General features: G+C 48.0%; 1 protein-coding gene across 7 annotated transcripts in view; it reads left to right on the plus strand.

Moving 5' to 3' along the window:
- The window catches only part of LOC115203666 (b(0,+)-type amino acid transporter 1), a 127,367-nt gene that overhangs the window by 93,144 nt on the left and 18,880 nt on the right, over window positions 1-15,343 (plus strand). For all 7 annotated transcript variants that reach the window (XM_029768579.1, XM_029768585.1, XM_029768582.1 and 4 more), the window contains 4 exons: window positions 4,996-5,143; window positions 8,217-8,459; window positions 9,054-9,179; window positions 13,787-13,886. In XM_029768579.1, coding sequence (XP_029624439.1) covers window positions 4,996-5,143; window positions 8,217-8,459; window positions 9,054-9,179; window positions 13,787-13,886 — 617 coding nt within the window. The remainder of the gene's footprint in view (window positions 1-4,995; window positions 5,144-8,216; window positions 8,460-9,053; window positions 9,180-13,786; window positions 13,887-15,343) is intronic.

Below are 15,343 nucleotides of genomic sequence, written 5' to 3' on the forward strand. Positions count from 1 at the left end.
AGACAGAGAGAGAGGTTAGTACAGTGGGGAGGCTGAGGGACACAGAGAGAGAGGTTAGTACAGTGGAGATGCTGAGGGAGAAAGAGTGAGAGCGAGAGGTTAGTACAGTGGAGAGGCTGAGGGAGACAGAGAGAGAGAGAGGTTAGTACAGTGGTTCCCAAATTTGGGGTCGGGCCCCATGTGGTGTCCCCTGGGAGAATCTGTACTAATCTCATCAAACAAGTTAGGGGGGAAAAAATTATACTTATGTTTCAATATGAACATCTCACCAGGACCCATCTTCCCTATAGACCTACATTAAAATACAACCACAGTATCTGGGACCTTTACCACATCAGATAATAATAAACCAGACTAGATCAGTCTGGGACCTTTACCACATCAGATAATAATAATAAACCAGACTAGATCAATCTGGGACCTTTACCACATCAGATAATAATAATAATAAACCAGACTAGATCAATCTGGGACCTTTACCACATCAGATAATAATAAACCAGACTAGATCATTCTGGGCCACAGTCACACACTTGTTTTAATATCCCTGAACGACAAACAAAGTCTAAATGTTTTTTTTCCAAGACATGGCGGAGAACAAAATAAAGTGAAGTTGTTTAAAGAGTTTTTTTCCCAGAGTACCACAGTGGTTTGTAAACCAGGCTTTAGTGGCATTTAACAGAGAAAAGCCCACGTCTTTAAAAACATTCACGGCGTCTGTGTAGAGGTGTTGCTGTAAATTTGTCAGGTTTCTTTTTTTATATTTGAAGAGCAACACAGTGACATCACTTCCTGCTCAAGCAACGTCTAGCAAAGATCAAGAGAGCACGATGTCCTGTTTTTTTTTTTAAATAATATCACGTCCATCTTTTTAGGTTTTTCAAACTAATGTATAAATACCACTGATTACCAGCTGTGTTGACCAGTGTAAGGAAGTGACTACAACAGATTGATGAGGAAATTGTTTTATTGAATAAATTTTTAGAATAAGGATGTACCGTAATTTCCGGACGATAAGCTGCAACTTTTTTCCCACGCTTTGAACCTCGCGGCTTAAACAATGACGTGGCTAATATATGGATTTTTCCCGCTTTACTTTTTTTTTTCTCCAAAAAAACACATTCTGTGACTTGCTCAGTTTTTTGGTGGCATGAAGCTTTCATTAGACCAATGAAATTGCCGAACGGGTTAAGGTCAAACAACTTTTTGGTTTACTGTTTAGATTAAATCGAGCGCTCTCAAACTTCCCATCATTCTGATTATGGTAGTCATTTTGTCACCCTCATTATGGCAAAGACACGGAGAAATGCATATGATGCAGCTTTCAAGTTGAAGGCGATTGATCTGGCTGTTGGAAAAGGAAATAGAGCTGCTGCACGGGAGCTTGGTCTTAATGAGTCGATGATAAGACGTTGGAAACAGCAGCGTGAGGAATTGACTCAGTTCAAAAAGACAACTAAAGCTTACTGCAATTTTTTTAATTTTTTGTTACAAGCCGTGTTTCGTTAAAGCCTGTGTAAAGTTAATTTGTTTCAATGTACCGGTAGGCACCTGCGGCTTATAGACATGTGCGGCTTATTTATGTTCAAAATAATATATATATTTTTTAAATTCAGTGGGTGCGGCTTATATTCAGGTGCGCTCAATAGTCCGGAAATTACGGTAACCTAACAAAATGTTGAAAAAGTCAAAGGGGTCTGAACACTTTCCGAATGCACTGTATATAACTAATAGGCTACGTGAATGAACCTACAGCAGCCAAGGTTATTATTGCCGGGGGGCATTTTGGCTTGTTTTGCTGTTCTCCAAATAGCATTTTTATAGATTTTTAAATTGTATAGAAATGCAGTAAATGAGCTTCAACATTGTAATTTATTTTTATGTGGTCATCCCTTAATGTGTGTGTCTGAGAGAGAGAGAGAGCCTGAGTAGATTTACACAGCATAGGATCTCCAGTGGCTCTCATGATCATTAATGTAATACGCCAACCAGCCCAGCCAGCCAGCCAGCCAGCCCGCCAGCCAGCCAGCCTGCCCAGAGCAGAAAGCTTTTACTACAGTGTCAGCCGGTACCAAACTCTTTCCCCCCTCCCTGTATTAACCCTGCTGTAGTCTGTTGCACACTCACTGAACTCACTGATCCCAGTATGTCCCAAATGATACCCTTATCCCTGTATAGAAAATAGGGTGCCATTTCATACGCGGACTAAGTCTCAATGGCTCTCTCCGTCAAAACTATTCCTCTCAGAACAGCAATCTGGGACCTTTGCCAAAAAAACAGAGCACAGGATTACTGAGTGACTCTGGCACCAGTAGCTGACTGACTGAGGAATGTTAGGAAGCTGTTTACGGGTCGGTACCGCTCAATAGAACTACTGCTTCATTCTGTAGTTTACACCGTGAGGCTCTCAGGAAACCAGGGTCGGTACCTCTCAATAGAACTACTGCTCCATTCTGTAGTTTACACCGTGAGGCTCTCAGGAAACCAGGGTCGGTACCTCTCAGTAGAACTACTGCTCCATTCTGTAGTTTACACCGTGAGGCTTTCAGGAAACCAGGGTCGGTACCTCTCAGTAGAACTACTGCTCCATTCTGTAGTTTACACCGTGAGGCTCTCAGGAAACCAGGGTCGGTACCTCTCAATAGAACTACTGCTCCATTCTGTAGTTTACACCGTGAGGCTCTCAGGAAACCAGGGTCGGTACCTCTCAGTAGAACTACTGCATCATTCTGTAGTTTACACCGTGAGGCTCTCAGGAAACCAGGGTCGGTACCTCACAGTAGAACTGCTGCATCATTCTGTAGTTTACACCGTGAGGCTCTCAGGAAACCAGGGTCGGTACCTCTCAATAGAACTATTGAATTTTCCAGTGATTATGTAGATTAATTGTCACATTGTCCCCTTTTTTGTCGCTTGTGTGCGTCATTTTGACTCTACAGATGATTCTGTAAAGAATAAGACCCCTGAGCCCTTTGGGGATCTGTGCTTGTCTTACAAACCCCGCTCTAGCTCCTTCCCCGTTAACCACACAGACAAACGGTTGGTATCTACGGACGCTCACATTTCACATTTCACATTTTAGTCATTTAGCAGACACTCTTATCCAGAGTGACTTACAGTAGTGAATGCATACATTTCATACAATTTCATACATTTTTTTTTTTTCTGTGCTGGCCACCCGTGGGAATCGAACCCACAACCCTGGTGTTGCAAACACCATGCTCTACCAACTGAGCTACAGGGAAGGCTCCTTCCCCGTTAACCACACAGACAAACGGTTGGTATCTACGGACGCAGGAGAAACACACCATGTTTAAAAGGGGTTAGAAGTCCTAAATTATTGCATAAAAATAATATAAATGTCGTGTCTTTGGCTATGCCGGATTAAGTGATATTACATGCTAACCTATAAAATGATTTCTCGGTAATTAATATTACCTGATTAAGCTAATCATGTAAATGTAATTAACTAGAAAGTCGGGGCACCACGGAAGAACGTTTATAGAGCCGTTATCTTCCGAATAAACTCTTAAAATACTTAGTAATATTTTACATCGATAGCAGTCAATATTAACCCTTATCTTATTTTCAGTCTCATAATGAAAGTTATAAATTCTTGGCTATCTTCACGAACCCTGGCTAACAAGTTGAATCAGCAATACAAAATTGGGTTTAATTATTTATTTACTAAATACCTAAACTAATCACACAGAATTACATATACACAGAATACCAATGATGTCATACAGAAAACGTCCCGGTGGACGGAACCTGGTTACACAAAGGAAAGGGGGTTGGGCTTGAATGAAAGAGCGGGAAGACTTAGGAACCACAAACAGCAGCTATGCTATTGTAAATACATTATCTTATGCATTCTAAATTACCGCCCATTTGGAAAAGGAAAATGCAATAAATATTTACTCTGAGCTGCGCTTCGGTAGATTGGTCGTAGATGCTGGCCAGATTGGCCAACAGATCTTCCTGTACTCGGAACAATGTCTCTGGTGGTAAATTGGATACGTGGTGGTATCTTCGTCCGTCTGTTAGACTGGATCCGTCGTCCGTCCTTTCCTAGCCCACGTCTTCAGCGGCCGCTGCTAACTCAACGGCTAGGAAGTATCACTTCTGTAGTGAATAAGCTCAAAGTTCATACCAGTTCATACCATAGCTCACGCCGAGGTTAGCTTAGTTCTGTCCTTGACATGTGTCCTTCTAACGTAGAGGCTGCAGACCTCCCGTACTGGAACAACCTGGTTATCTTTTCGTCAAAGGCTTATATAGTGGAGAGGGGGAAGGATGTGTTTCATCGTTTATAGCCCCTGTCTCTTCACAGGGGTGGGCCACTGATCGAGCAGGGCACTTTCCTTATGAAAATCCAAATCTCTCATTTGGAAGCTAAAATTACATTTAATCTCCTAACAAACAATTTCAATATCAAACATTTCAATTGCATAACAATTCCATGTGACTATTATAACTAGAGGGTGGATACTTTCACAGGTACAGTTTATGTCGTCCTGTCATCAGTCATAATGTCTCAGATAACAACGAACTGACCTCCATACTCATTACGTTATCAAGCATATTTCCAACTGGTTTTATTACCAAAATATGGTTCCTTTCCCCATTTGTTTGATGTTCCCAGACTCTCTATATTTAACAGGACAGCAGTCCTTCAGTAGGGTCAGTAAGAGAGGGGAAGGGAGAAAGGTATTTATGGGGGGGTCATAAACCTTACCCACAGGCCAACGTCATGACATAAAACAATAACACAAAATGCAAAAATGGAAATAAACAGATGACTACATAAACATAACGTAGACAGGGGGTATTACGTGTCAAAACAAAATGTACACATTAAGAGACGTGGTTAAGTGGTAAAACATTCAAATATACAAAGCTTCCCAAAAAGAGACAGGGGTTTAATTGCTGGTTCTACCGCCTGTATCACCCTCTCAGGAAGTTGTCATAACCACTTCCTGTCTCTCTCTGCAGGTGGGCCTTTTGAGTGGGATCTGTCTGATCGTAGGAACCATGATCGGCTCCGGCATCTTCATCTCCCCTAAGGCAGTGCTGCTGGAAACGGGAGCCGTAGGACCATGTCTGTGTGTCTGGGCCGCCTGTGGGGTGCTGGCTACACTGGGTGAGGAGACAGACAGACAGACAGACAGACAGACAGACAGACAGACAGACAGACAGACAGACAGACAGACAGACAGACAGACAGACAGACAGACAGACAGACAGACAGACAGACAGACAGACAGACAGACAGACAGACAGACAGACAGACAGACAGACAGACATGACTAATCTCTAACCAGACACTAAATTATACCATAAACTGAGATAGATTAACTGACTAACCCTGTCCTGGGTAATCTCTAACCAGTCACTAAATTATACCATAAACTGAGATAGATTAACTGACTAACCCTGTCCTGGGTAATCTCTAACCAGACACTAAATTATACCATAAACTGAGATAGATTAACTGACTAACCCTGTCCTGGGTAATCTCTAACCAGTCACTAGTGGTGGGAAAGAATGATAGGAATCTCCTAAATCAGGAAGGACCAAAGTGCTGAGCCCCCGTGTGAGAAGGGCTGGAGATGCATCCCAGATGGCACCCTAATCCTATGGGCCTGGTCCTTCTACCCCATAGGGATCTGGTCTAAAGTAGTGCACTATATAGGGAATAGGGTGCCATAGGGCTCTGGTCTAAAGTAGTGCACTATATAGGGAATAGGGTGCCATAGGGCTCTGGTCTAAAGTAGTGCACTATAAAGGGAATAGGATGCCATAGGGATCTGGTCTAAAGTAGTGCACTATATAGGGAATAGGGTGCCATTGGGCTCTGGTCTAAAGTAGTGCACTATATAGGGAATAGGGTGCCATTGGGCTCTGGTCTAAAGTAGTGCACTATATAGGGAATAGGGTTCCATTTTGGAGGTATACTGACTGTGAGAAGTATTGTGTCAGTGTGTTCAATCCCCCAACACCAGTAAACAGGAACATGGACATAGTGCACCTAACATGAACCCTGCTGATTTATTAAGAGGCTAGGAGGGAATTCCTCTTGCGTCCCACCCTAGTCAAGAGCCAGTGGAATCGCGTCGCGCGAAATACAAATACCTCATAAATGCTATAACTTCAATTTCTCAAACATATGACTATTTTACACCATTTTATAGATACACCTCTCCTGAATCGAACCACGTTGTCCGATTTCAAGAAGGCTTTACAGCAAAAGCAAAACATTAGATTATGTCAGGAGAGTACCATGCCAAAAATAATCACACTGCCATTTTCAAAGCAACTAGCATGCATCACAAATACCCAAAACACAGCTAAATGCAGCACTAACCTTTGACAATCATCAGATTACACTCCTAGGACATCATGTTACACAATACATGCATTTTTTGTTCGATAAAGTTCATATTTATATATAAAAACAGCATTTTACATCGGCGCGTGACGTTCAGAAAATATTTTCCCTCAAAGGCTTCCAGTGAATCAGCGCTACAATTTACAAAATTACTATTCGAAAACATTGTTAAAATTTAATATTGTCATTCAAAGAATTATAGATTAACATCTCGTGAATGCAACCGCATTGCCAGATTTAAAAATAACTTTACTGGGAAATCACACTTTGCAATAAATTAGGTGCTATGCTCAGAAAAATAGGCTAGGCGATACAGGTTAGAGCCATCTTGGAACCATCTAAAATCAAATATACTATTGTAAATATTCCCTTACCTTTGATTATCTTCACCAGAAGGCACTTCCAGGAATCCCAGGTCCACAACAAATGTAGTTTTGTTCGAAAAAGTTAATAATTTATGTCCCAATAGCTCCTTCTTGTTAGCGCGTTCCGAAGGCTACTCATAATGTACTGTAGCGCGCGGGACTTGTCGTCACCAAAGAGCAAAAAATATATATTTAAGTTCGTTCAAACATGTCAAACGTTGTATAACATAAATCTTTAGGGCCTTTTTCAACCAGAGCTTCAATAATATTCAAGGGGGACGATTGCATTGTCTTACTAAACGTTTCGGAATGAGAGAGTACCCATGGGCGCCCGCATCATAGTAGTAATGGCCCTCCCCCTGTGATCAACTTTCCAAGCCTCTCTTTCGGTCAGTTTCTACCATAGAAGACTCAAACCACTTTGTAAAGACTGTTGACATCTAGTGGAAGCCTTAGGAAGTGCTAAATGAATCCTAACTCACTGTGTGTTTTATAGGCAAAGTGTTGAAGGTGATTCCACAAATCAGATTTCCACTTCCTGCATGGAATCTTCTCAGGTTTTTGCCTGCCATATGAGTTCTGTTATACTCACAGACACCATTCAAACAGTTTTAGAAACTTTAGAGTGTTTTCTATCCAAATCCACTAATTATATGCATATTCTAGTTACTGGGCAGGAGTAGTAACCAGATTAAATCGGGTACGTTTTTTATCCGGCCGCGCAAATACTGCCCCCTATCCCCAACAGGTTTTAAGAGGCAAGGAGGGAATTCCTCTCCCAACATGAACCCTGCTGATTTATTAAGAGGCTAGGAGGGAATTCCTCTCCTAACATGAATCCCGCTGATTTATTAAGAGGCTAGGAGGGAATTCCTCTCCCAGTCTGGGTCAGCTAATCTCAGCATCCAGAAACAAATTTCTGACCAGCTACTGGTTAACGTCTGTCACTAGTGCAGTTGGATTCAATTGCAATTGGATTCATCATTGGCTTCATCAATAAGTACATCGATGACGTCGTCCCCACAGTGACAGTACGTACATACCCCAACCAGAAACCAAGAATTACAGGCAGCATCCTCACTGAGCTAAAAGGCTAGAGCTGTCACTTTCAAGGAGCTTGGCTCTAACCCGGAAGCTTATAAGAAATCCTGTTATACCCTCCAACGGACCATCAAACCATCAATACAAGACTAAGATCGAGTCTGACGTTCGTCTGATGTGGCAGGGCTTGATAACTAATCAATTAAGACCTAGACAACCAGGTGAGTTTCTAACTGGTCAATTTTCTTGGTCTTAATTGATTAGTTAAGAACTCACCTGGTTGTCTAGGTCTTAATTGATTCGTTAGGAACTTACCTGGTTGTCTTGGTCTTAATTGGACAAATTGAAAGGAAATCCCCTGAAGCAGCAGTAGGACTAGTGTCAACTGTCTGTCTCTGAGCCTGTCTGTCTGCCTGCAGGGGCGCTGTGCTACGCGGAGCTGGGCACCATGATCACTAAGTCTGGAGGGGAATACCCGTACTTAATGGAAGCCTTTGGGTCAGTGATTGCCTACCTCTACTCATGGAGCACCATCATGGTCCTAAAGCCCTCCTCCTTCGCTATCATCGCCCTAAGCTTCGCAGAGTATGCCTCCACGCCGTTCTACCCAGGATGCACTCCTCCCATTGTGGTCACCAAGTGCCTGGCTGCAGCGTGCATACGTGAGTGTGAATACTTCTAGAATTATGAAAAATGCTAGTAGAAAACAATTGGCATGCACTTCCTGAATGGACAGAATTAAATTCATGGCTCTTTCTAAATTTTCTTTCCTTGCATCCAATCATATTGGAGGAGAAGATCCAAGGTCCCGCCCCTCTGACCATCTTCTCCAATACCTTTTGAGAAGAGAGGATGCCTGGAATCGAGTAAAGATGAATTTATAAAAAGCCATGACTTGACCGCCACCGTCCTCTTCCTGCTTGTGTTCTTCTCCTCCTCCTCTTCCTCCTTTTCTCCTCCTCTTCCTCCTTTTCTCCTCCTCTTCCTCCTTTTCTCCTCCTCTTCCCCTTTTCTCCTTCTCTTCCTCCCGCCTCCTCCGCCTCCTGCTCCTCTAGTATCCTAGATACAATCAACTGTTGTTCTTCAGTTGAGCAAGGCTCTTAACCCCTGAACTGCTCACCAGGCACTGCACTAGCAGTACACTAGTAGCTGCTCGTTGTTCCAGCCTCGTGCGTGCGTATCGGAGGGGTTGACTACAGCAGAAGACCAACTTCTGTCTCGTATGGATTAATAATACATTCCTCCTCTTCCTTCAGTTCTGATAGTGTTGGTGAACTGTCTCAGTGTGAAGCTAGCCAGCTATGTCCAGAACTTCTTCACTGCAGCCAAGCTTCTCATCATCCTGGTCATCATAGTGGCGGGAATCGTCCTCTTGGCACAAGGTTGGTACTTTACACATTCTGTCTGTCTGCCAAATGGCACCCTATTCCCTTTATATAGTGCACTACTTTACTTTAGACCAGAGCCCCATGGCACCCTATTCCCTATATAGTATAGTCGTGGCCAAAAGATGTGAGAATGACACAAATATTAATTTTCACAAAGTTTACTGCTTCAGTGTCTTTAGATATTTTTGTCAGATGTTACTATGGAATACTGAAGTATAATTACAAGCATTTCATAAGTGTCAAAGGCTTTTGTTGACAATTACATGAAGTTGATGCAAAGAGTCAATATTTGCAGTGTTGACCCTTCTTTTTTCAAGACCTCTGCAATCCGCCCTGGCATGCTGTCAATTAACTTCTGGGCCACATCCTGACTGATGGCAGCCCATTCTTGCATAATCAATGCTTGGAGTTTGTCAGAATTTGTGGGTTTTTGTTTGTCCACCTGCCTCTTGAGGATTGACCACAAGTTCTCAATTGGATTAAGGTCTGGGGAGTTTCCTGGCAATGGACCAAAAATATCGATGTTTTGTTTCCCGAGCCACTTAGTTATCACTTTTGCGTTAGGTGCTCCATCATGCTGGAAAAGGCATTGTTCGTCACCAAACTGTTCCTGGATGGTTGGGAGAAGTTGCTCTCGGAGGATGTGTTGGTACCATTCATTATTCATGGCTGTGTTCTTAGGCAAAATTGTGAGTGAGCACACTCCCTTGGCTGAGAAGCAACCCCACACATGAATGGTCTCAGGATGCTTTACTGTTGGCATGACACAGGACTGATGGTAGCGCTCACCTTGTCTTCTCCGGACAAGCTTTTTTCCAGATGCCCCAAACAATTGGAAAGGGATTCATCAGAGAAAATGACTTTAACCCAGTCCTCAGCAGTCCAGTCCCTGTACCTTTTGCAGAATATCAGTCTGTCCCTGATGCTTTTCCTGGAGAAAAGTGGCTTCTTTGCTGCCCTTCTTGACACCAGGCAATCCTCCAAAAGTCTTCGCGTCACTGTGTGTGCAGATGCATTCACACCTGCCTGCAGCCATTCCTGAGCAAGCTCTGTACTGGTGATGCCCTGATCCCGCAGCTGAATCAACTTTAGGAGACGGTCCTGGCGCTTGATGGACTTTATTGGGTGCCCTGTAGCCTTCACAACAATTGAACCGCTCTCCTTGAAGTTCTTGATGATCCAATAAATGGTTGATTTAGGTGCAATCTTACTGCCAGCAATATCCTTGCCTGTGAAGCCCTTTTTGTGCAAAGCATTGATGACGGCACGTGTTTCCTTGCAGGTAACCATGGTTGACAGAGGAAGAACAATGATCCCTAGCACCACCCTCCTTTTGAAGCTTCCAGTCTGTTATTCGAACTCGATCAGCATGACAGAGAGATCTCCAGCCTGTACACTTCTTTAGACCAGAGCCCTATGGCTCCCTGTTCCCTATATAGTGCACTACTTTAGACCAGAGCCCTATGGCTCCCTATTCCCTATATAGTGCACTACTTTAGATCAGAGCCCTATGGCTCCCAATTCCCTATATAGTGCACTACTTTAGACCAGGACCCTATGGAACCCTATTCCCTTTATAGTGCACTACTTTAGACCAGAGCCCTATGGCACCCTATTCCCTATATAGTGCACTACTTTAGACCAGAGCCCTATGGCCTGCATCAAAAGTAGAACACTATATAGGGAATACGGTAGACCACTACATAAGGAATAGGGTAGAACACTATAGAACAGGCTACTGGTCTGTAGACAGGAGACCGGTCCCACCGGGCTACTGGTCTGTAGACAGGAGACCGGTTCCACCGGGCTACCGGTCTGTAGACAGAAGACCGGTTCCACCAGGCTACTGGTCTGTAGACAGGAGTCTGGTTCCACCGGGCTACCGGTCTGTAGACAGAAGTCTGGTTCCACCGGGCTACCGGTCTGTAGACAGGAGACAGGAGTCTGGTTCCACCGGGCTACCGGTCTGTAGACAGGAGACAGGAGTCTGGTTCCACCGGGCTACCGGTCTGTAGACAGGAGACCGGTTCCACCGGGCTACTGGTCTGCAGACAGGTGACCGGTCCCACCGGGCTACCGGTCTGTAGACAGGAGACCGGTCCTACCGGGCTACCGGTCTGTAGACATGAGACAGGAGACCGGTTCCACCGGGCTACCGGTCTGTAGACAGGAGACCGGTTCCACCGGGCTACCGGCCTGTAGACAGGAGACCGGTCCCATCGGGCTACTGGTCTGCAGACAGGAGACCGGTCCCTGTCTGCAGACAGGAGACAGGAGACCGGTCTGTAGACAGGAGACTGGAGACCGGTCCCACCGGGCTACTGGTCTGTAGACAGGAGACAGGAGACCGTTCCCACCGGACTACTGGTCTGTAGACAGGAGACCGGCACCACCAGGCTACCGGCCTGTAGACAGGAGACCGGTCCCACCGGGCTACCGGCCTGTAGACAGGAGACAGGAGACCGGTCCCACCGGGCTACCGGCCTGTAGACAGGAGACAGGAGACCGGTCCCACCGGGCTACCGGCCTGTAGACAGGAGACAGGAGATCGGTCCCACCGGGCTACTGGTCTGTAGACAGGAGACCGGTCCCACCGGGCTACTGGTCTGTAGACAGGAGACCGGGCCCACCGGGCTACTGGTCTGTAGACAGGAGACAGGAGACCGGGCCCACCAGGCTACTGGTCTGTAGACAGGAGACCAGTCCCACCAGGCTACTGGTCTGTAGACAGGAGACCGGTCCCACCAGGCTACTGGTCTGTAGACAGGAGACCAGTCCCACCAGGCTACTGGTCTGTAGACAGGAGACCGGGCCCACCGGGCTACTGGTCTGTAGACAGGAGACCGGTTCCACCGGGCTACTGGTCTGTAGACAGGAGACCGGGCCCACCGGGTTACTGGTCTGTAGACAGGAGACAGGAGACCGGTTCCACCAGGCTACTGGTCTGTAGACAGGAGACCAGTTCCACCAGGTTACTGGTCTGTAGACAGGAGACCAGTTCCACCAGGTTACTGGTCTGTAGACAGTAGACCGGGCCCACCGGGTTACTGGTCTGTAGACAGGAGACAGGAGACCGGTTCCACCGGGCTACTGGTCTGTAGACAGGAGACCAGTTCCACCAGGTTACTGGTCTGTAGACAGGAGACCAGTTCCACCAGGCTACTGGTCTGTAGACAGGAGACCAGTTCCACCGGGCTACTGGTCTGTAGACAGGAGACCGGTCCCACCGGGCTACTGGTCTGTAGACAGGAGACCGGGCCCACCGGGCTACTGGTCTGTAGACAGGAGACGGGTTCCACCGGGCTACCGGTCTGTAGACAGGAGACCGGGCCCACCGGGCTACTGGTCTGTAGACAGGAGACCGGGCCCACCGGGCTACTGGTCTGTAGACAGGAGACCGGGCCCACCGGGCTACTGGTCTGGAGACAGGAGACCAGTTCCACCGGGCTACTGGTCTGTAGACAGGAGACCGGGCCCACCGGGCTACTGGTCTGGAGACAGGAGACCAGTTCCACCGGGCTACTGGTCTGTAGACAGGAGACCGGTTCCACCAGGTTAAATATAGAAGTGCTACTTTATAAAAACGAAAACATTACATGTGTATAATCCTCTGTTCATGCGGTGCCTTCAGAAAGTATTCAACCCCTTGACTTATTCCACATTTTGTTGTTACAGCCTAAATTCAAAATTGATTTTTTTTTTTATTTCACATCTACACACAATAACACATAATGAAAAAGTGAAAACATGTTTTTAGGCATTTTTGCAAATTTATTGCAAATGAAAAAAAATACACACATTGTCTAATTTCCATCAGTATTCTCTCCCCTGAGTCAAAACATGTTAGAATCAACTTTGGCATCAATTAAAGCTCTGAGTCTTAATGGGTAAGTCTCTAAAAGCTATGCACACCTGGATTGTACAATAGAGCCCAATGGATCCCTCAGAGCCCTATGGATCCCTCAGAGCCCCTCAGAGCTCTAAGGATCCCTCAGAGCCCTAAGGATCCCTCAGAGCCCTAAGGATCCCTCAGAGCCCTAAGGATCCCCCAGAGCCCTAAGGATCCCCCAGAGCCCTAAGGATCCCCCGGAGCCCTAAGGATCCCTCGGAGCCCTAAGGATCCCCCGGAGCCCTAAGGATCTCCCGGAGCCCTAAGGATCCCCCGGAGCCCTAAGGATCCCTCGGAGCCCTATACATTCCTCGGAGCCCTATACATTCCTCGGAGCCCTAAGGATCCCCCGGAGCCCTAAGGATCCCCCGGAGCCCTATGGATCCCCCGGAGCCCTATGGATCCCCCGGAGCCCTATGTATCCCTCCGAGCCCCTCAGAGCCCTATACATTCCCCAGAGCCCTATATTGGTCCCCCAGAGCCCAACGGATCCCCCAGAGCCCTGTAGATCCTGGTCAAAAGTAGGGCACTTCTGTATAGAATAAGGTACCATTTGGGATGAAAACTTTGCCATTTACTCCAGTACCCACCCTGTATTATCATGCGGAAGTTTCAAATATCACTCTATACCATAGTACTTTTGCGTACACCCTATGGACCCTGGTCAAAAGTATGAATATTAAAATGTATATACTGTCACGTTTGTGTCCAGGAAACACTGAGAATCTGTCCAACCCATTTGAAGGAGCCTCAACCTCCTTTGGATCCATTGGACTGGCGTTTTACAACGGGCTCTGGGCCTACGATGGGTGGTAAGACTACACCTGCATCCCAAATGGCACCCTACTTCCTATATAGGCCACTACTATGGGGGCCCATAGTGCTCTAGTCAGGGGGGCCCGTAGCGCTCTAGTCAGGGGGGGCCCGTAGCGCTCTAGTCAGGGGGGCCCGTGGCGCTCTAGTCAGGGGGGGCCCATAGCGCTCTAGTCAGGGGGGCCCGTGGCGCTCTAGTCAGGGCCCATAGCGCTCTAGTCAGGGGGGCCCGTGGCGCTCTAGTCAGGAGGGCCCGTAGCGCTCTAGTTAGGGGGGCCCGTGGCGCTCTAGTCAGGGGGGCCCGTGGTGCTCTAGTCAGGGGGGCCCGTGGCGCTCTAGTCAGGGGGGCCCGTGGCGCTCTAGTCAGGGGGGCGCATGGCGCTCTAGTCAGGGGGGCGCGTGGCGCTCTAGTCAGGGGGGGCCCATAACGCTCTAGTCAGGGGGGGCCCGTAGCGCTCTAGTCAGGGGGGTCCATAATGCTCTAGTCAGGGGGGGCCCAGGGCGCTCTAGTCAGGGGGGCCCGTAGCGCTCTAGTCAGGGGGGGCCCGTAGCACTCTAGTCAGGGGGGCCCGTAGCGCTCTAGTCAGGGGGGCCCATAATTCTCTAGTCAGGGGGGCCCGTAGAGCTCTAGTCAGGGGGGCCCATAATTCTCTAGTCAGGGGGGCCCGTAGAGCTCTAGTCAGGGGGGGCCCATAATGCTCTAGTCAGGGGGGGCCCAGGGCGCTCTAGTCAGGGGGGGCCCGTAGCGCTCTAGTCAGGGGGGGCCCGTAGCGCTCTAGTCAGGGGGGCCCGTAGCGCTCTGGTCAGGGGGGCCCGTAGCGCTCTGGTCAGGGGGGCCCGTAGCGCTCTGGTCAGGGGGGGCCCGTAGCGCTCTATTCAGGGGGGCCCGTAGCGCTCTAGTCAGGGGGGCCCCGTGGCGCTCTTGTCAGGGGGGCCCGTGGCGCTCTAGTCAGGGGGGGCCCGTAGCGCTCTAGTCAGGGGGGCCCGTGGCGCTCTAGTTAGAGGGGGCCCGTGGCGCTCTAGTCAGGGGGGGCCCAGGGCGCTCTAGTCAGGGGGGGCGCCAGTAGCGCTGTAGTCAGGGGGGCGCCAGTAGCGCTCTAGTCAGGGGGGCCCATAATGCTCTAGTCAGGGGGGCGCCAGTAGCGCTCTAGTCAGGGGGGCCCATAATTCTCTAGTCAGGGGGGCCCGTAGAGCTCTAGTCAGGGGGGCCCATAATTCTCTAGTCAGGGGGGCCCGTAGAGCTCTAGTCAGGGGGGCCCGTGGCGCTCTAGTCAGGGGGGGCCCGTAGCGCTCTAGTCAGGGGGGCCCGTAGCGCTCTAGTCAGGGGGGCCCGTAGAGCTCTAGTCAGGGGGGCCCATAATGCTCTAGTCAGGGGGGCCCAGGGCGCTCTAGTCAGGGGGGGCCCGTAGCGCTCTAGTCAGGGGGGCCCGTAGCGCTCTAGTCAGGGGGGCCCGTA

Source organism: Salmo trutta, chromosome 12 (assembly GCF_901001165.1).
Source record: "Salmo trutta chromosome 12, fSalTru1.1, whole genome shotgun sequence".
NCBI lineage: Eukaryota > Metazoa > Chordata > Actinopteri > Salmoniformes > Salmonidae > Salmo > Salmo trutta.